General features: G+C 46.9%; 1 protein-coding gene across 3 annotated transcripts in view; it reads left to right on the top strand.

The window, feature by feature from the left end:
* FXYD6 (FXYD domain containing ion transport regulator 6) overlaps positions 1 to 20,335 on the top strand; it is a 97,133-nt gene extending 76,798 nt beyond the window's left edge. For all 3 annotated transcript variants that reach the window (XM_053691285.1, XM_053691283.1, XM_053691284.1), the window contains 5 exons: positions 2,289 to 2,363; positions 2,699 to 2,735; positions 3,274 to 3,323; positions 9,704 to 9,742; positions 19,843 to 20,335. In XM_053691285.1, coding sequence (XP_053547260.1) covers positions 2,289 to 2,363; positions 2,699 to 2,735; positions 3,274 to 3,323; positions 9,704 to 9,732 — 191 coding nt within the window. In that variant the 3' untranslated portion in view covers positions 9,733 to 9,742; positions 19,843 to 20,335. The remainder of the gene's footprint in view (positions 1 to 2,288; positions 2,364 to 2,698; positions 2,736 to 3,273; positions 3,324 to 9,703; positions 9,743 to 19,842) is intronic.
* Positions 20,336 to 20,595: the final 260 nt, after the last annotated feature.

The raw sequence follows: 20,595 nt of genomic DNA, 5'->3' as shown, positions 1-20,595 counted from the left end.
TGGTTCCAAAGAAGGAGGAAACTTTTTGTCCATTTCTGGACCTAAAGTGCCTAAACAAGTTTCTGAGCGGTTCCCTCTTTCAAGATCGAGACAATACGGTCAATCCTTCCTCTGGTTCAGGAAGGACAGTTTATAACCACAATAGACCTGAAGGATGCATACCTTCATGTTCCGATTCACAGTGAACATTTTCAGTTCCTGAGGCTTACTTTTCTGGACCAGCACTTCCAGTTCATCCTAGCTACTGCTCCATGGATATTTACAAAGGTTCTGGGGGCTCTTCTAACCGTTGCCAGAACATGGGGTATTGCAGTAGCACCTTACCTGGACGATATCTTGGTACAGGCACCATCTTTTCGTCTAGTGGAAGAACATTCTGAGTCAGTCTTCTTTGATCACATGGATGGAAGATAAACTTGGAAAAGAGTTCTCTTACTCCAAGTACATGGGTGAATTTCCTGGGAACAATAATAGACTCCATATCCATGAGAATATTCCTCACAAATCAGAGACCGTTGCAAGCTAACTTCTGCATGTCTTGTCCTCCAGGCCTCCTCGAGACCCTCAGTGGCTCAGTGTATGGAGGTAATCGTACTCATGGTGTCCTGCATGGACATCATTCCTTTTGCCAGATTCCATCTCAGACCCTTACAACTATGCATGCTGAGACAATGGAACAGCGACCATTTAGATCTGTCTCAACAGATTGTGCGGGACAGCCTGTCGAGAGACTCGCTCTCCTGGTGGCTCTGTCCAGATCATCTGTCCCAAGGCACGTGCTTTTTGAGACTGTCCTGGGAAATTGTTACTAGAGACGCAAGCCTTTCCGGCTGGGGAGCCATTTGGGGTGCCAAGAAGGCACAAGGTCTTTGGACTCAGGATGAGTCCTCCCTTCTGATAAATATTTTGGAACTCCGGGCAATCTTCAATGCCTTGAAGGCTTGGCCCCTTCTGGGTTCATCCCAGTTTATCAGATTCCAATCAGACAATATAACCTTGGTTGCCTATATCAACCATCAAGGGGGAACGAGCAGTTCCTTGGCGATGAGAGAAGTATCTCAGATACTAGAGTTGACGGAGACTCACAAATGTACACTGTCAGCGATCCACATTCCGGGTGTGGACAACTGGGAAGCAGACTTCCTCAACAGACAATCCTTTCACCCAGGGGAGTGGTCTCTTCACCCGAGGTGTTTGCAGAGATATGCAGCGAGTGGGGGAAGCCGGAGATAGATCTTATCACATCCCGCCTCAATACCAAGCTACCCAGTTATGGGTCAAGGGATCCGCCTTGGACCCTCAATCTTGTTCTTAGTGTTTTAAGCTTTTGGCTGGGGTGTCTTTGCCTCATCCTGGTGGCCAGGTGTTGTATTTCCCAACAGTAAGGAATGAAGCCTTGGACTTATCTTTTATCTTTCATGATTCAGATAGAGCATGTAATTTTAAGGAACTTTCTAATTTACTCCCATTTCTTCGTTCTCTTGCTATCTTTATTTAAAAACAGGAAAGTAATGTTTATAAGCCAGCCCATTTTAGGTTCAGCACCCTGAATAGCACTTGCTTATTGGTGACTACATTTAGCAAACCAATAAGCAAGCATAACCCAGGTTCTGGGGGGAAAATGGTCCGGCTCCTAAGTTTTACATTTCTGCTTTTTAAATAAAGATAGCAAGAAAGAAGAAAAAATGATAAAAGGAGTAAATTAGAAAGTTGCTTAAAATTGCATGCTCTATCTGAATCATTTTAAAATAAAACTGGGTTTAGTGTCCCTTTTAATAGTTACTTGATGACCACAGGACACCTCTTAAACCCCCCTGTATGTATGTCTGTAACCTATTGGTCTGTACCACTGTCATACACCCCTGCTTTTAATTCCTCTTCACCCACACAAATCTGCATTCTAATAGTTTGTCTTCTATTTCCTACACCTCTTCATCCCATGGGTTTGTTCCAGTCTCATAACCCTGATTTTTCTTGACCTTTCCCTCTCTGCTCAAGTCTGCATTACTTTGAAATAAGTATGTATCCTATTGGTTGTGCAATGGATTTGGAAGAGGAAGAATGGGTATTGGGGTCTGTAGAGGAGGCACAGTACACTAAGCTCTGGGAGAGGGGATGGATACTGAGCGGTGGATGGGTGACAAGGTCACTAGATTCTGAGTTTACTGGAACTTGGAAGCCAGTTGGATAGGACAAAAAGGACACAGGGTTCTGTCCAAACAGAATAATGAAAGTTTCTGCTATATTGGGTGCTGACTTGGACCAACAATTGTCTTTCTTTGTGGCAGATTATGAGAGCCTGCGGATTGGAGGACTTGTGTTTGCAGTTGTACTCTTCACCATGGGAATTCTTCTGATCTTAAGTGAGTGTCCCCTGGTTTGATTTCTCTAATTTTAGATTTAAAAGAGCTTTTCCTAATATAAAAAACACACCTGAAAGCCTTAATGCTACACCATGAGGCTTTGTGGATTAGAAACTGTGGGTTAGTGGGTTTAAAGCTCTGGGAAGAATGGTTTTGGGGGTATTGTAGCATATTCATTTGCATCGTTGGTGACCAGATATCAGGTTTTAAAGTAATGGCTAAACACTTTCAGGTTTTAGAGATGTGGCTGGATACGTATAAGAGCAATAGCTATAAAGGGTAACGGGGTTGGGTACAACTGTGACTCTATATGACCAGACTTTGTCTCTCAACAGGCAGGAGGTGCAGATGCAACATGAACCAGAAGCCAAGGTAAGAGAAAGTTACCCACTGCAGCCACCCCACACAATGAGATGAAGTAAACCATGTCACTGTTTAACAGTGAAAGATGGCACACAGTGAAAACGTTAACATAGAAATTCTGCTCTAGGGAGAATGCCCACATTAAGAAAATAGTCAAAATCAGATACTGTATACCAGTTTGAGATTACCCCACGTGAAAGAATGCCACTAATGCAAAATGTAATGCCTTTTCTAGTGAGACAGCAACTGACTACTATTGAAAAAAAACTACCCACAGTATGAAATACTAAACTAGTTACTGAGCCAGTGTCCCAGTTATAGAAAACACAGAGACTACCTACTTTAACAGAACTAACCTCTAGTGAGGAAGGCTGCCACCAAGAGACAGCATGAGCAACAAATGAGTGGAAGATACTAAGTGCCAGACACTGTCCCTTTTGATAAAGACTACTCAAATTAAGAGACTTATCACGAGAGAGTAATCCCCTATTAGAGAACCTACTCCCCTTTATTTGAATTACTGACTTAGACTCTGTATCTCCTGCAGAGCACCAGGGGATGAAGAAGCTCAGGCAGAGAATCTCATCTCATCAAAAGGTAAGTAAAGATGGTGACAAAGGGGGAGTTATCTTTACTGGTAGGACCATGATATTACCGATATTTGCACAAATCCACACAATGCACACAGGCAATCACCTCCCTTTAAACAGCATTTGAGGAACACCCCCATTGGTGCTTATACACATATGGATCAGCTCAATCATCAGTTTGTATGCAAACCCTCAAAAGAAGCCACTCTCTTCCTGTCCTTCAGTATGAAATACAGGAAACCCCTCCCTTACATTCCTCCTGCATTCAGGGATACTCCCTGACATTCTTCCTGCTCTCAGGGATCCTCCCTGACTTTCTTCCTGCACTCAGGGATCCTCCCTGACATTCTTCCTGCACTCAGGGATCCTCCCTGACATTCTTCCTGCACTCAGGGATCCTCCCTGACATTTCTCCTGGACACAGGGGTTCCCCCCTCACATTCCTTCTGCACACAGGTACCCCCTCCCTCACATTTCTCCTGCACACAGGGATCCCCTCCCTCACATTTCTCCTGCACACAGGGATCCCCTCCCTCACATTCCTCCTGCACTCAGGGATACTTCCTCATATTCTTCCTGCACACAGGAACCCTCCCTCACATTCCTCCTGCGCAAAGGGATCTGTCCCTCACATTCCTCCTGCGCAAAGGGATCTGTCCCTCACATTCCTCCTGCACATAGGGATCCCCTCCCTCACATTCCTACTCCTGCGCACAGGCATCCCCTCCCTCACATTCCTCCTCCTGCGCACAGGCATCCCCTCCCTCACATTCCTCCTCCTGCGCACAGGGATCCCCTCCCTCACATTCCTACTCCTGCGCACAGGTTATCCCCTCCCTCACATTCCTACTCCTGCGCACAGGGATCCCCTCCCTCACATTCCTACTACTGCGCACAGGCATCCCCTCCCTCACATTCCTCCTCCTGCGCACAGGGATCCCTCCCTCACATTCCTACTCCTGCGCACAGGCATCCCCTCCCTCACATTCCTCCTCCTGCGCACAGGGATCCCCTCCCTCACATTCCTACTCCTGCGCACAGGGATCCCCTCCCTCACATTCCTACTCCTGCGCACAGGGATCCCCTCCCTCACATTCCTCCTCCTGCGCACAGGCATCCCCTCCCTCACATTCCTCCTCCTGCGCACAGGCATCCCCTCCCTTACATTCCTCCTCCTGCGCACAGGCATCCCCTCCCTCACATTCCTCCTCCTGCGCACAGGCATCCCCTCCCTCACATTCCTCCTCCTGCGCACAGGCATCCCCTCCCTCACATTCCTCCTCCTGCGCACAGGCATCCCCTCCCTCACATTCCTCCTCCTGCGCACAGGGATCCCCTCCCTCACATTCCTCCTCCTGCGCACAGGCATCCCCTCCCTCACATTCCTCCTCCTGCGCACAGGCATCCCCTCCCTCACATTCTTCCTGCGCACAGGGATCCCCTCCCTCACATTCCTCCTCCTGCGCACAGGGATCCCCTCCCTCACATTCCTCATCCTGCGCACAGGCATCCCCTCCCTCACATTCTTCCTGCGCACAGGGATCCCCTCCCTCACATTCCTACTCCTGCGCACAGGGATCCCCTCCCTCACATTCCTACTCCTGCGCACAGGCATCCCCTCCCTCACATTCCTCCTCCTGCGCACAGGGATCCCCTCCCTCACATTCCTCCTCCTGCGCACAGGGATCCCCTCCCTCACATTCCTACTCCTGCGCACAGGGATCCCCTCCCTCACATTCCTACTCCTGCGCACAGGCATCCCCTCCCTCACATTCCTCCTCCTGCGCACAGGGATCCCCTCCCTCACATTCCTCCTCCTGCGCACAGGGATCCCCTCCCTCACATTCCTACTCCTGCGCATAGGGATCCCCTCCCTCACATTCCTCCTCCTGCGCACAGGCATCCCCTCCCTCACATTCTTCCTGCACACAGGGATCCCCTCCCTCACATTCCTACTCCTGCGCACAGGGATCCCCTCCCTCACATTCCTCCTCCTGCGCACAGGAATCCCCTCCCTCACATTTCTCCTCCTGCGCACAGGGATCCCCTCCCTCACATTCCTACTCCTGCGCACAGGGATCCCCTCTCTCACATTTCTCCTCCTGCGCACAGGGATCCCCTCCCTCACATTCCTCCTGCGCACAGGGATCCCCTCTCTCACATTCCTACTCCTGGGCATAGGGATCCCCTCCCTCACATTCCTACTCCTGCGCACAGGCATCCCCTCCCTCACATTCCTCTTCCTGCGTACAGGGATCCCCTCCCACACATTCCTCCTGCTGCGCACAGGGATCCCCTCCCTCACATTCCTACTCCTGCGCACAGGCATCCCCTCCCTCACATTCTTCCTGCGCACAGGGATCCCCTCCCTCACATTCCTACTCCTGCGTACAGGCATCCCCTCCCTCACATTCCTCCTCCTGCGCACAGGGATCCCCTCCCTCACATTCCTCCTACTGTGCACAGGGATCCCCTCCCTCACATTCCTACTCCTTCGCACAGGGATCCCCTCCCTCACATTCCTCCTCCTACGCACAGGCATCCCCTCCCTCACATTCCTCCTCCTGCGCACAGGCATCCCCTCCCTCACATTCTTCCTGCGCACAGGGATCCCCTCCCTCACATTCCTCCTCCTGCGCACAGGCATCCCCTCCCTCACATTCTTCCTGCGCACAGGGATCACCTCCCTCACATTCCTACTCCTGCGCACAGGGATCCCCTCCCTCACATTCCTACTCCTGCGCAAGAGGGATCCCCTCCCTCACATTCCTCCTCCTGCGCACAGGGATCCCCTCCCTCACATTTCTCCTCCTGTGCACAGGGATCCCCTCCCTCACATTCCTCCTGCGCACAGGGATCCCCTCTCTCACATTCTTACTCCTGGGCATAGGGATCCCCTCCCTCACATTCCTACTCCTGCGCACAGGCATCCCCTCCCTCACATTCCTCTTCCTGCGTACAGGGATCCCCTCCCACACATTCCTCCTCCTGCGCACAGGGATCCCCTCCCTCACATTCCTCCTCCTGCGCACAGGCATCCCCTCCCTCACATTCTTCCTGTGCACAGGGATCCCCTCCCTCACATTCCTACTCCTGCTTACAGGCATCCCCTCCCTCACATTCCTCCTCCTGCGCACAGGGATCCCCTCCCTCACATTCCTCCTCCTGCGCACAGGGATCCCCTCCCTCACATTCCTACTCCTGCGCACAGGGATCCCCTCCCTCACATTCCTACTCCTTCGCACAGGGATCCCCTCCCTCACATTCCTCCTCCTACGCACAGGAATCCCCTCCCTCACATTCCTCCTCCTGCGCACAGGCATCCCCTCCCTCACATTCTTCCTGCGCACAGGGATCCCCTCCCTCACATTCCTACTCCTGCGCACAGGCATCCCCTCCCTCACATTCCTCCTCCTGCGCACAGGGATCCCCTCCCTCACATTCCTCCTCCTGCGCACAGGCATCCCCTCCCTCACATTCTTCCTGCGCACAGGGATCACCTCCCTCACATTCCTGCGCACAGGGATCCCCTCCCTCACATTCCTCCTCCTGCGCAAGAGGGATCCCCTCCCTCACATTCCTCCTCCTGCGCACAGGCATCCCCTCCCTCACATTCCTCCTCCTGCGCACAGGGATCCCCTCCCTCACATTCCTACTCCTGCGCACAGGGATCCCCTCCCTCACATTTCTCCTCCTGCGCACAGGCATCCCCTCCCTCACATTCCTCCTCCTGCGCACAGGGATCCCCTCCCTCACATTCTTACTCCTGGGCATAGGGATCCCCTCCCTCACATTCCTACTCCTGCGCACAGGCATCCCCTCCCTCACATTCCTCTTCCTGCGTACAGGGATCCCCTCCCACACATTCCTCCTCCTCCTGCGCACAGGGATCCCCTCCCTCACATTCCTCCTCCTGCGCACAGGCATCTCCTCCCTCACATTCTTCCTGTGCACAGGGATCCCCTCCCTCACATTCCTACTCCTGCGTACAGGCATCCCCTCCCTCACATTCCTCCTCCTGCGCACAGGGATCCCCTCCCTCACATTCCTCCTCCTGCGCACAGGGATCCCCTCCCTCACATTCCTACTCCTGCGCACAGGGATCCCCTCCATCACATTCCTACTCCTTCGCACAGGGATCCCCTCCATCACATTCCTCCTCCTACGCACAGGCATCCCCTCCCTCACATTCCTCCTCCTACGCACAGGCATCCCCTCCCTCACATTCCTCCTCCTGCGCACAGGCATCCCCTCCCTCACATTCTTCCTGCGCACAGGGATCCCCTCCCTCACATTCCTACTCCTGCGCACAGGCATCCCCTCCCTCACATTCCTCCTCCTGCGCACAGGGATCCCCTCCCTCACATTCCTCCTCCTGCGCACAGGCATCCCCTCCCTCACATTCTTCCTGCGCACAGGGATCACCTCCCTCACATTCCTACTCCTGCGCACAGGGATCCCCTCCCTCACATTCCTCCTCCTGCGCAAGAGGGATCCCCTCCCTCACATTCCTCCTCCTGCGCACAGGCATCCCCTCCCTCACATTCTTCCTGCGCACAGGGATCCCCTCCCTCACATTCCTACTCCTGCGCACAGGGATCTCCTCCCTCACATTCCTCCTCCTGCGCACAGGCATCCCCTCCCTCACATTCCTCCTCCTGCGCACAGGGATCCCCTCCCTCACATTCCTCCTCCTGCGCACAGGGATCCCCTCCCTCACATTTCTCCTCCTGCGCACAGGGATCCCCTCCCTCACATTTCTCCTCCTGCGCACAGGGATCCCCTCCCTCACATTCCCCCTGCGCACAGGGATCCCCTCTCTCACATTCCTACTCCTGGGCATAGGGATCCCCTCTCTCACATTCCTACTCCTGCGCACAGGGATCCCCTCCCTCACATTCCTCCTCCTGCGCACAGGGATCCCCTCCCTCACATTCCTACTCCTGCACACAGGGATCCCCTCCCTCACATTCCTCCTCCTGCGCACAGGGATCCCCTCCCTCACATTCCTACTCCTGCACACAGGGATCCCCTCCCTCACATTCCTACTCCTGCACACAGGGATCCCCTCCCTCACATTCCTACTCCTGCACACAGGGATCCCCTCCCTCACATTCCTACTCCTGCACACAGGGATCCCCTCCCTCACATTCCTCCTCATGCGCACAGGGATCCCCTCCCTCACATTCCTCTTCCTGCGCACAGGGATCCCCTCCCTCACATTCCTACTCCTGCACACAGGGATCCCCTCCCTCACATTCCTACTCCTGCACACAGGGATCCCCTCCCTCACATTCCTCCTCATGCACACAGGGATCCCCTCCCTCACATTCCTACTCCTGCACACAGGGATCCCCTCCCTCACATTCCTCCTCCTGCGCACAGGGATCCCCTCCCTCACATTCCTACTCCTGCACACAGGGATCCCCTCCCTCACATTCCTACTCCTGCACACAGGGATCCCCTCCCTCACATTCCTACTCCTGCACACAGGGATCCCCTCCCTCACATTCCTCCTCATGCACACAGGGATCCCCTCCCTCACATTCCTCCTCCTGCACACAGGGATCCCCTCCCTCACATTCCTCCTCCTGCGCACAGGGATCCCCTCCCTCACATTCCTCCTCCTGCGCACAGGGATCCCCTCCCTCACATTCCTACTCCTGCACACAGGGATCCCCTCCCTCACATTCCTACTCCTGCACACAGGGATCCCCTCCCTCACATTCCTACTCCTGCACACAGGGATCCCCTCCCTCACATTCCTCCTCATGCACACAGGGATCCCCTCCCTCACATTCCTCCTCCTGCGCACAGGGATCCCCTCCCTCACATTCCTACTCCTGCACACAGGGATCCCCTCCCTCACATTCCTACTCCTGCACACAGGGATCCCCTCCCTCACATTCCTACTCCTGCACACAGGGATCCCCTCCCTCACATTCCTCCTCATGCACACAGGGATCCCCTCCCTCACATTCCTCCTCCTGCACACAGGGATCCCCTCCCTCACATTCCTCCTCCTGCGCACAGGCATCCCCTCCCTCACATTCCTCCTCATGCACACAGGGATCCCCTCCCTCACATTCCTCCTCCTGCGCACAGGGATCCCCTCCCTCACATTTCTCCTGCACAAATTAATCCTGCATCCAAGGAACCTCACTATAATCTTATTGTTGCACACACATGAGAACCTTTTATGATTTAGGTGTGAACATGGATGCTTTTAACCTTGGCTACTTTACACATCTCGCTACTTCTCATTACTAATGCACAAAGACAACCCCCCCTGGCCCCACATACAAGTAAAACTATAAAGATGCAGAGACTGAAATGGGGGAAATATTTGACCAGTTCTAACATTAACCTTTTACTTTATATTTCCAGCCCGGAGTGCACCAAAAGCAGAAAACTGATGAGAAACTGGTAAGAAGATTAAAGGAGTTAAACACTACTAGAAAGGAGATTGTTATATGGAGAAATACTGTGAGATATTGGTGTTATATAGATTATATGGAGAAGATATAGTAAAGGACTATATTGAACAGGAAAAATTTAAAGGGCATTGTACTCAGGCAAGCAGGTGATAACAGTTAACTGTATTCAAAGCACCTGCATAGTTACCCTTTCAAATGGGCTGGCTTCTCTCCCACTCCAATAGGGGGTTGATTTTTGTTGCTGCCTCTCGTTTACATAACAGAACTGCAACTTTGAAAACATCTGTATAATTGATAGTTTCTACCGTTAAAAAAAACTCTATTTGAAATTACATAATAACTTAGTAAACTCTTGCAGGAAAAAAGTGAATCACTGGGAACACATCAAAGGGTAAAAAAAACTTACAGTTCAATATCTCTTAAAAGGAGTGGGCCAAAGTTTGCAACAGATGGAGTTACACAAAGACAATAAAAAAAAAAAAAATGGGTAGAGTTATAGGGTGTTATATGCAGCAATAAATATGTTGTATTAGAAGCCTATATGACATAACAGGGATGTGTTATAAAATGCAATAAGAAGAGTCGTTGTGAATGGATTATGAGGAGCATAATTATTTAACGTGCATGGACATCATATATAGGGTATATTAGCAGATATGCAGATATTTTACAGAAAATCAGTAAGAAACTGACAAAAGGGTACAAATATAGCACTCTAAGAACGTTCTTGTGTAATACAGAAAAGTGAGAAATTAAAATATAACTTTTACTAGATCATATTAAAAACAGGGGATTTACAAACATTTTAAAAGAAATTGAAATTTGGATCCACCACCTGTTAGCCAGATACTGTCACTGCTGGTTAATAGAGACAAACACCCTCGTTAGGTATATGTATAGTCTCTTTATAAATCAAATGACAAAGTTATCTCTTGGCATATTACTCGTATAAAGGTAATAATGGTCCTTAATTGGGATAGGTTTAAATATTAGATATGTTTGAGGATAATGAAGGAAGAAGCGTGTAAGATGTACAATAACCACTAATGATGGAAGATATTGGGTGAGCGCTTACCAAATATCGTGTGTGTAAATTAAATAAGTTTCTCCAACATAGGTGTGTCCGGTCCACGGCGTCATCCTTACTTGTGGGATATTCTCTTCCCCAACAGGAAATGGCAAAGAGCCCAGCAAAGCTGGTCACATGATCCCTCCTAGGCTCCGCCTACCCCAGTCATTCTCTTTGCCGTTGTACAGGCAACATCTCCACGGAGATGGCTTAGAGTTTTTTAGTGTTTAACTGTAGTTTTTATTATTCAATCAAGAGTTTGTTATTTTGAAATAGTGCTGGTATGTACTATTTACTCAGAAACAGAAAAGAGATGAAGATTTCTGTTTGTATGAGGAAAATGATTTTAGCAACTGTCACTAAAATCCATGGCTGTTCCACACAGGACTGTTGAGAGCAATTAACTTCAGTTGGGGGAACAGTGAGCAGTCTCTTGCTGCTTGAGGTATGACACATTCTAACAAGACGATGTAATGCTGGAAGCTGTCATTTTCCCTCTGGGATCCGGTAAGCCATGTTTATTACGATTGTAAATAAGGGCTTCAAAAAGGGCTTATTAAGACTGTAGACTTTTTTTTGGGCTAAATCGATTGATTATTAACACATATTTAGCCTTGAGGAATCATTTTATCTGGGTATTTTGATATAATAATATCGGCAGGCACTGTTTTAGACACCTTATTCTTTAGGGGCTTTCCCAAAGCATAGGCAGAGCCTCATTTTCGCGCCGGTGTGGCGCACTTGTTTTTGAGAGGCATGGCATGCAGTCGCATGTGAGAGGAGCTCTGATACTTAGAAAAGACTTTCTGAAGGCGTCATTTGGTATCGTATTCCCCTTGGGGCTTGGTTGGGTCTCAGCAAAGCTGATACCAGGGACTGTAAAGGGGTTAAAGTTCAAAACGGCTCCGGTTCCGTTATTTTAAGGGTTAAAGCTTCCAAATTTGGTGTGCAATACTTTTAAGGCTTTAAGACACTGTGGTGAAAATTTGGTGAATTTTGAACAATTCCTTCATGTTTTTTCGCATTTGCAGTAATAAAGTGTGTTCAGTTTAAAATTTAAAGTGACAGTAACGGTTTTATTTTAAAACGTTTTTTGTACTTGTTATCAAGTTTATGCCTGTTTAACATGTCTGAACTACCAGATAGACTGTGTTCTGAATGTGGGGAAGCCAGAATTCCTATTCATTTAAATAAATGTGATTTATGTGACAATGACAATGATGCCCAAGATGATTCCTCAAGTGAGGGGAGTAAGCATGGTACTGCATCATTCCCTCCTTCGTCTACACGAGTCTTGCCCACTCAGGAGGCCCCTAGTACATCTAGCGCGCCAATACTCCTTACTATGCAACAATTAACGGCTGTAATGGATAATTCTGTCAAAAACATTTTAGCCAAAATGAACACTTATCAGCGTAAGCGCGACTGCTCTGTTTTAGATACTGAAGAGCATGACGACGCTGATATTAATATTTCTGAAGGGCCCCTAACTCAGTCTGATGGGGCCAGGGAGGTTTTGTCTGAGGGAGAAATTACTGATTCAGGGAACATTTCTCAACAAGCTGAACCTGATGTGATTGCATTTAAATTTAAGTTGGAACATCTCCGCATTCTGCTTAAGGAGGTATTATCCACTCTGGATGATTGTGACAAGTTGGTCATCCCAGAGAAACTATGTAAAATGGACAAGTTCCTAGAGGTGCCGGGGCTCCCAGAAGCTTTTCCTATACCCAAGCGGGTGGCGGACATTGTTAATAAAGAATGGGAAAGGCCCGGTATTCCTTTCGTCCCTCCCCCCATATTTAAAAAATTGTTTCCTATGGTCGACCCCAGAAAGGACTTATGGCAGACAGTCCCCAAGGTCGAGGGAGCGGTTTCCACTTTAAACAAACGCACCACTATACCCATAGAGGATAGTTGTGCTTTCAAAGATCCTATGGATAAAAAATTAGAAGGTTTGCTTAAAAAGATGTTTGTTCAACAGGGTTACCTTCTACAACCAATTTCATGCATTGTCCCTGTCGCTACAGCCGCATGTTTCTGGGTCGATGAGCTGATAAAGGCGGTCGACAGTGATTCTCCTCCTTATGAGGAGATTATGGACAGAATCAATGCTCTCAAATTGGCTAATTCTTTCACCCTAGACGCCACTTTGCAATTGGCTAGGTTAGCGGCTAAGAATTCTGGGTTTGCTATTGTGGCGCGCAGAGCGCTTTGGTTGAAATCTTGGTCGGCTGATGCGTCTTCCAAGAACAAGCTACTTAACATTCCTTTCAAGGGGAAAACGCTGTTTGGCCCTGACTTGAAAGAGATTATCTCGGATATCACTGGGGGTAAGGGCCACGCCCTTCCTCAGGATCGGCCTTTCAAGGCAAAAAAATAAACCTAATTTTCGTCCCTTTCGTAGAAACGGACCAGCCCAAAGTGCTACATCCTCTAAGCAAGAGGGTAATACTTCTCAAGCCAAGCCAGCTTGGAGACCAATGCAAGGCTGGAACAAGGGAAAGCAGGCCAAGAAGCCTGCCACTGCTACCAAGACAGCATGAAATGTTGGCCCCCGATCCGGGACCGGATCTGGTGGGGGGCAGACTCTCTCTCTTCGCTCAGGCTTGGGCAAGAGATGTTCTGGATCCTTGGGCGCTAGAAATAGTCTCCCAAGGTTATCTTCTGGAATTCAAGGGACTTCCCCCAAGGGGGAGGTTCCACAGGTCTCAGTTGTCTTCAGACCACATAAAAAGACAGGCATTCTTACATTGTGTAGAAGACCTGTTAAAAATGGGAGTGATTCATCCCGTTCCATTAAGAGAACAAGGGATGGGGTTCTACTCCAATCTGTTTATAGTTCCCAAAAAGGAGGGAACGTTCAGACCAATCTTAGATCTCAAGATCTTAAACAAGTTTCTCAAGGTTCCATCGTTCAAGATGGAAACCATTCGAACTATTCTTCCTTCCATCCAGGAAGGTCAATTCATGACCACGGTGGATTTAAAGGATGCGTATCTACATATTCCTATCCACAAGGAACATCATCGGTTCCTGAGGTTCGCATTCCTGGACAAACATTACCAGTTCGTGGCGCTTCCTTTCGGATTAGCCACTGCTCCAAGGATTTTCACAAAGGTACTAGGGTCCCTTCTAGCTGTGCTAAGACCAAGGGGCATTGCTGTAGTACCTTACTTGGACGACATTCTGATTCAAGCGTCGTCCCTTCCTCAAGCAAAGGCTCACACGGACATTGTCCTGGCCTTTCTCAGATCTCACGGATGGAAAGTGAACGTGGAAAAGAGTTCTCTATCTCCGTCAACAAGGGTTCCCTTCTTGGGAACAATAATAGACTCCTTAGAAATGAGGATTTTTCTGACAGAGGCCAGAAAAACAAAACTTCTAGACTCTTGTCGGATACTTCATTCCGTTCCTCTTCCTTCCATAGCTCAGTGCATGGAAGTGATCGGGTTGATGGTAGCGGCAATGGACATAGTTCCTTTTGCACGCATTCATCTAAGACCATTACAACTGTGCATGCTCAGTCAGTGGAATGGGGACTATACAGACTTGTCTCCGAAGATACAAGTAAATCAGAGGACCAGAGACTCACTCCGTTGGTGGCTGTCCCTGGACAACCTGTCACGAGGGATGACATTCCGCAGACCAGAGTGGGTCATTGTCACGACCGACGCCAGTCTGATGGGCTGGGGCGCGGTCTGGGGATCCCTGAAAGCTCAGGGTCTTTGGTCTCGGGAAGAATCTCTTCTACCGATAAATATTCTGGAACTGAGAGCGATATTCAATGCTCTCAAGGCTTGGCCTCAGCTAGCGAGGGCCAAGTTCATACGGTTTCAATCAGACAACATGACAACTGTTGCGTACATCAACCATCAGGGGGGAACAAGGAGTTCCCTGGCGATGGAAGAAGTGACCAAAATCATTCTATGGGCGGAGTCTCACTCCTGCCACCTGTCTGCTATCCACATCCCAGGAGTGGAAAATTGGGAAGCGGATTTTCTGAGTCGTCAGACATTGCATCCGGGGGAGTGGGAACTCCATCCGGAAATCTTTGCCCAAGTCACTCAGCTGTGGGGCATTCCAGACATGGATCTGATGGCCTCTCGGCAGAACTTCAAAGTTCCTTGCTACGGGTCCAGATCCAGGGATCCCAAGGCGGCTCTAGTGGATGCACTAGTAGCACCTTGGACCTTCAAACTAGCTTATGTGTTCCCGCCGTTTCCTCTCATCCCCAGGCTGGTAGCCAGGATCAATCAGGAGAGGGCGTCGGTGATCTTGATAGCTCCTGCGTGGCCACGCAGGACTTGGTATGCAGATCTGGTGAATATGTCATCGGCTCCTCCTTGGAAGCTACCTTTGAGACGAGACCTTCTTGTTCAGGGTCCGTTCGAACATCCGAATCTGGTTTCACTCCAGCTGACTGCTTGGAGATTGAACGCTTGATCTTATCGAAGCGAGGATTCTCAGATTCTGTTATCGATACTCTTGTTCAGGCCAGAAAGCCTGTAACTAGAAAGATTTACCACAAAATTTGGAAAAAATATATCTGTTGGTGTGAATCTAAAGGATTCCCTTGGGACAAGGTTAAGATTCCTAGGATTCTATCCTTCCTTCAAGAAGGATTGGAAAAAGGATTATCTGCAAGTTCCCTGAAGGGACAGATTTCTGCCTTGTCTGTGTTACTTCACAAAAAGCTGGCCGCTGTGCCAGATGTTCAAGCCTTTGTTCAGGCTCTGGTTAGAATTAAGCCTGTTTACAAACCTTTGACTCCTCCTTGGAGTCTCAATTTAGTTCTTTCAGTTCTTCAGGGGGTTCCGTTTGAACCCTTGCATTCCGTTGATATTAAGTTATTATCTTGGAAAGTTTTGTTTCTAGTTGCAATTTCTTCTGCTAGAAGAGTTTCAGAATTATCTGCTCTGCAGTGTTCTCCTCCTTATCCGGTGTTCCATGCAGATAAGGTGGTTTTACGTACTAAACCTGGTTTTCTTCCAAAAGTTGTTTCTAACAAAAACATTAACCAGGAGATTATCGTACCTTCTCTGTGTCCGAAACCAGTTTCAAAGAAGGAACGTTTGTTGCACAATTTGGATGTTGTTCGCGCTCTAAAATTCTATTTAGATGCTACAAAGGATTTTAGACAAACATCTTCCTTGTTTGTTGTTTATTCCGGTAAAAGGAGAGGTCAAAAAGCAACTTCTACCTCTCTCTCTTTTTGGATTAAAAGCATCATCAGATTGGCTTACGAGACTGCCGGACGGCAGCCTCCCGAAAGAATCACAGCTCATTCCACTAGGGCTGTGGCTTCCACATGGGCCTTCAAGAACGAGGCTTCTGTTGATCAGATATGTAGGGCAGCGACTTGTTCTTCACTGCACACTTTTACCAAATTTTACAAGTTTGATACTTTTGCTTCTTCTGAGGCTATTTTTGGGAGAAAGGTTTTGCAAGCCGTGGTGCCTTCCATTTAGGTGACCTGATTTGCTCCCTCCCTTCATCCGTGTCCTAAAGCTTTGGTATTGGTTCCCACAAGTAAGGATGACGCCGTGGACCGGACACACCTATGTTGGAGAAAACAGAATTTATGTTTACCTGATAAATTACTTTCTCCAACGGTGTGTCCGGTCCACGGCCCGCCCTGGTTTTTTTAATCAGGTCTGATAATTTATTTTCTTTAACTACAGTCACCACGGTACCATATGGTTTCTCCTATGCAAATATTCCTCCTTAACGTCGGTCGAATGACTGGGGTAGGCGGAGCCTAGGAGGGATCATGTGACCAGCTTTGCTGGGCTCTTTGCCATTTCCTGTTGGGGAAGAGAATATCCCACAAGTAAGGATGACGCCGTGGACCGGACACACCGTTGGAGAAAGTAATTTATCAGGTAAACATAAATTCTGTTTTTACACCCAAAATTGTGTGTGGTTCTCTTCAAAGGTGGATTGGCTATTATACAAAACTCTGGCCTTATAATACTAAGGTGGTAAACTGTGGGTTGGTGAGTACTGTACTGCCCACACTACTTATAGAGAGTGAAAAGTCTAATACACTCCTTGTTATTACCTGGTACTACCGCAATGAAAAGTACTTGGGTTTCTTAAAATGTTAATATAGAGAGTCAGTTAATAAACTTAAATATTGGGTAACCTTTTAATACCAATTATTGAATATCTCTAATAAGAATCTGGGTTAATAAGTACTGTACTACCCACATAACTGTGAAGAGTGAGAGGTCTGATACATTCCTTATTTTTACTTATTAATACCGTATTAAATTGTGCTTGGATTTCCTAAAGTATTATTGTAAAGAGTCAGTTAGTAAACTCTAATATTAAGTTATCTTTAGAAATCATTTATCACTGGTAAGTTTCTGGATTCGTGGAGACCAGATCTTTATGTAAGTGTTACCTTGTGGGTGCCACTGATGAATTAAAGTAAACCCAACTTGGTAACTTAATATTAGAGTTTACTAACTGACCCAATATCTTCCATCATTAGTGGTTATTGTACATCTTACACGCTTCTTCCTTCATTATCCTCAAACATATCTAATATTTAAACCTATCCCAATTAAGGACCATTATTACCTTTATACGAGTAATATGCCAAGAGATAACTTTGTCATTTGATTTATAAAGAGACTATACATATACCTAACGAGGGTGTTTGTCTCTATTAACCAGCAGTGACAGTATCTGGCTAACAGGTGGTGGATCCAAATTTCAATTTCTTTTAAAATGTTTGTAAATCCCCTGTTTTTAATATGATCTAGTAAAAGTTATATTTTAATTTCTCACTTTTCTGTATTACACAAAAACGTTCTTAGAGTGCTATATTTGTACCCTTTTGTCAGTTTCTTACTGATTTTCTGTAAAGTTTGCTCATAGGTACAAGCACCTACCCCTATCAGATAAATTACATTGAAGTATATTTATAACAAATATACTCATCACTCTATGAATCAGTAGGGGAACGTTAAAATACACTAATAAATTGAGTAGTGCCATTGTCTCCTTTCTGTGTGTACAGATATGCAGATACTAAGTCAAGGTAATCTAAACTAACAAAACATCATAGGTTTTACTGACCTGACGTTTTAGCAGTTTTCTCAGATTAACTGCAATATGCTTCTCTGCAAATGAACAATTCTGGTGGCTCTTTCTCTCTTACCACTGTGAGTCACCACATCATCCAGGTAGGCAACTGCATCTACTTTATGGGGCCTAAGTATTTTATCCATCTTACGCTGAAAGGTGACTGGGGCACCAGCAATACTTTATATTAAAATAGGCCTTTTTACGTTCAGCTGTAGAGACCAGAACAAGAACTCCAGGCTGAAAATCCCCATAGCCTTGCATTCTTTTTATACTGACTTCCTGAGCTGTTTGTGCTTTCTCTATATTTTCCCTCACTATTGGTATTATGGCTTTCATTTGCTCTTACATTTGTTGTACATGTTCAATAACACTACGATTAGTAGTATGTTCCTGTTCCCATGGTAATATCAATTATACCCATACCATATAACAATTTTAAAGAGTAAAAAACCTGTGAAAGCTTGAGGTACTTCCCTAATGGAAATATGAGGTATTACAGATAATCCAAGTTATTTCCACCCTTGTCTACCACTTTACGTAACATGCTTTTTAGAGTTTTATTAAACCTCTCAACCAGCCTGTCAGTTTGGTGGTGATACACAGATGTTTTAGTTGTTTAATTCTAAGATGTTTACATAACTCTTTCATAATTTGGACATACAAGGGGTTCCCTGATTTGTAAGGAGTTCCTTTGGTATGCCCACTCTGCTGAACATCATCATTAATTCCTTAGGTAATGGTACTGCCTCAGGATAACGAGCCGCATAGTCCACCACGACTAGAATGTATTCTTGCACGCTAGCAGACAAAATCCATTGCTCTTCGTTCAAAAGGAACCTCTGTGACAGCGAGGGGCACTAAGGGATTGCAGAAACCCTTAAATGGAGCCTTCATCAGACATTCTGGGCAGGATTTACAAAATTGTAAATTGCCTCTTTCTATTGCAGAGAAAATACTAGGCCAATAAAATTGTGTAAGAACTATTTCTCTGGCCTTTTCAATGCCAAGGTGCTCCCCTAGCACATGACTATGGGCTAGTTTCAAGACTAGAAAGGCTGTGACACCTTGCAAGCGGAGCGGCGTGTAGATGCGGCTGAGCACGCTCAGTGTGTCCTGCGTTTTCATCTCTGAGCACTCTGCTGCGTCAGAAATGAAATATTTGAACTTCAGAAGCGATGCAACGCGGTGCGAAGCAGCTGCTTCGCCTCGCGCAGCATTGCTTGCAGTGTGTCACAGCCTTTAGTCTATAAGAAATCAGAGTGTAAACTCACGCAATTACCTAGATCGTCAGGTAGTGTGGGAATATCCAGCTTAAAACGGCTGTTCCTATGTCTCCAGTCAGATGGACGTACTACAATAAAACAAACGCCACAAACCGAACTAGCCACTCCAATGTAAGGTACAGCTGTTCAGTGTGGCGTGAATACGGTGGTGTAAACAACACCGTGATCTCGCAATCGTGTTTATGCTCCTCGCCCTAACGACAGTGCTGCACACGTAATCTAGACCAATATGTTTAATTTATATATTTTTTTTTTACTTTTTATTTATTTTGTCTGCTTTTCCTGTAATCTAATCTTGAACATTGTTCCTGCTTCCTACAGAGAGGGTGGAGTGCATTCCATGGAATGCAGAACTCCTACATTATGCACAGTGATTAGTTGATATATGCAGGAGCATATAACAAAGGAATTACAATAAACAACATTATAGAAGCTGTTAAATGGGGTGTGTCATGGGCAAATTACCATTTTAAAAAGTTTAACAAACAATTCACAGCATTAAAAAAGATCTGCTTGCACAATAAATGTTATGATGCATCAATAGAAAACTGAATTTAATGTCATTTTTAAATGAATATAGAGATCAGTGTATAAAGTGAGCTATATAATGCTGTGCTATGTTTTTCTCCTATTTCTCAGGTGCTGCTAGTATTCTTCAAGAACAAGCTACGCAAAAATAAGAATCAACTTCTTTTCCTGCAACAATCAATCCTCCTTTTCAGACCTCCCACCACTCTCTGTTGTGTGTCTGCTCCATGTGTTATGATACCATAGCTGTAGTTTTGGATTGTGCCTCAGTGTTGCTGTTCTCCTTTTCGCCGTTTATATTTTAGCATGTATTTTGGAGGGGGGGTCTCCCGGGGGTTGAGAAGGAAAAAGACATCAGTAAACAGTATCATGCTGCATTAGAGGGTAGCATTGGCCATCACAAAGCACAATACATATTTTAGTTGTTTTTTTTTATTTGGGTTTTTTATGCTTTCTGCAGTCAGTCATTCCTTTTCATTTATGCTCTATGTCTCCCAGTCTAACAGGTTTTTAATGACGACATACAATGTTATTTATGACTCAAATTCACAAACTTGTGTTAGTGCCTTTAACTGATCTCATTAAATACACTGAGATAAATGCACAGTCTATTACACGCAAAGTCTTTTAACAATCGGGATTCTCTATATCACACACAGTGCTATATGTCATACAAACAGAAGTGGTTTTCATGAAAGACTGTTTAAATGTCACATTCAAAGCCATGTCTGTTACACTTAGAAGGGTCACATACAGAGTACTAGTTATCATACTAATTTCTTACACACCACTATACATTGGGGTACACACAAACATATGGAAATACTGGTTAATTACTCAACCGATTACTTTCTTTCCTGTTTT

The sequence above is a fragment of the Bombina bombina genome, chromosome 8, assembly GCF_027579735.1.
Source record: "Bombina bombina isolate aBomBom1 chromosome 8, aBomBom1.pri, whole genome shotgun sequence".
Taxonomy (NCBI): domain Eukaryota; kingdom Metazoa; phylum Chordata; class Amphibia; order Anura; family Bombinatoridae; genus Bombina; species Bombina bombina.
Note: the sequence above shows the minus strand (reverse complement) of the source record. Positions and strands in the feature narration are given on the sequence as shown.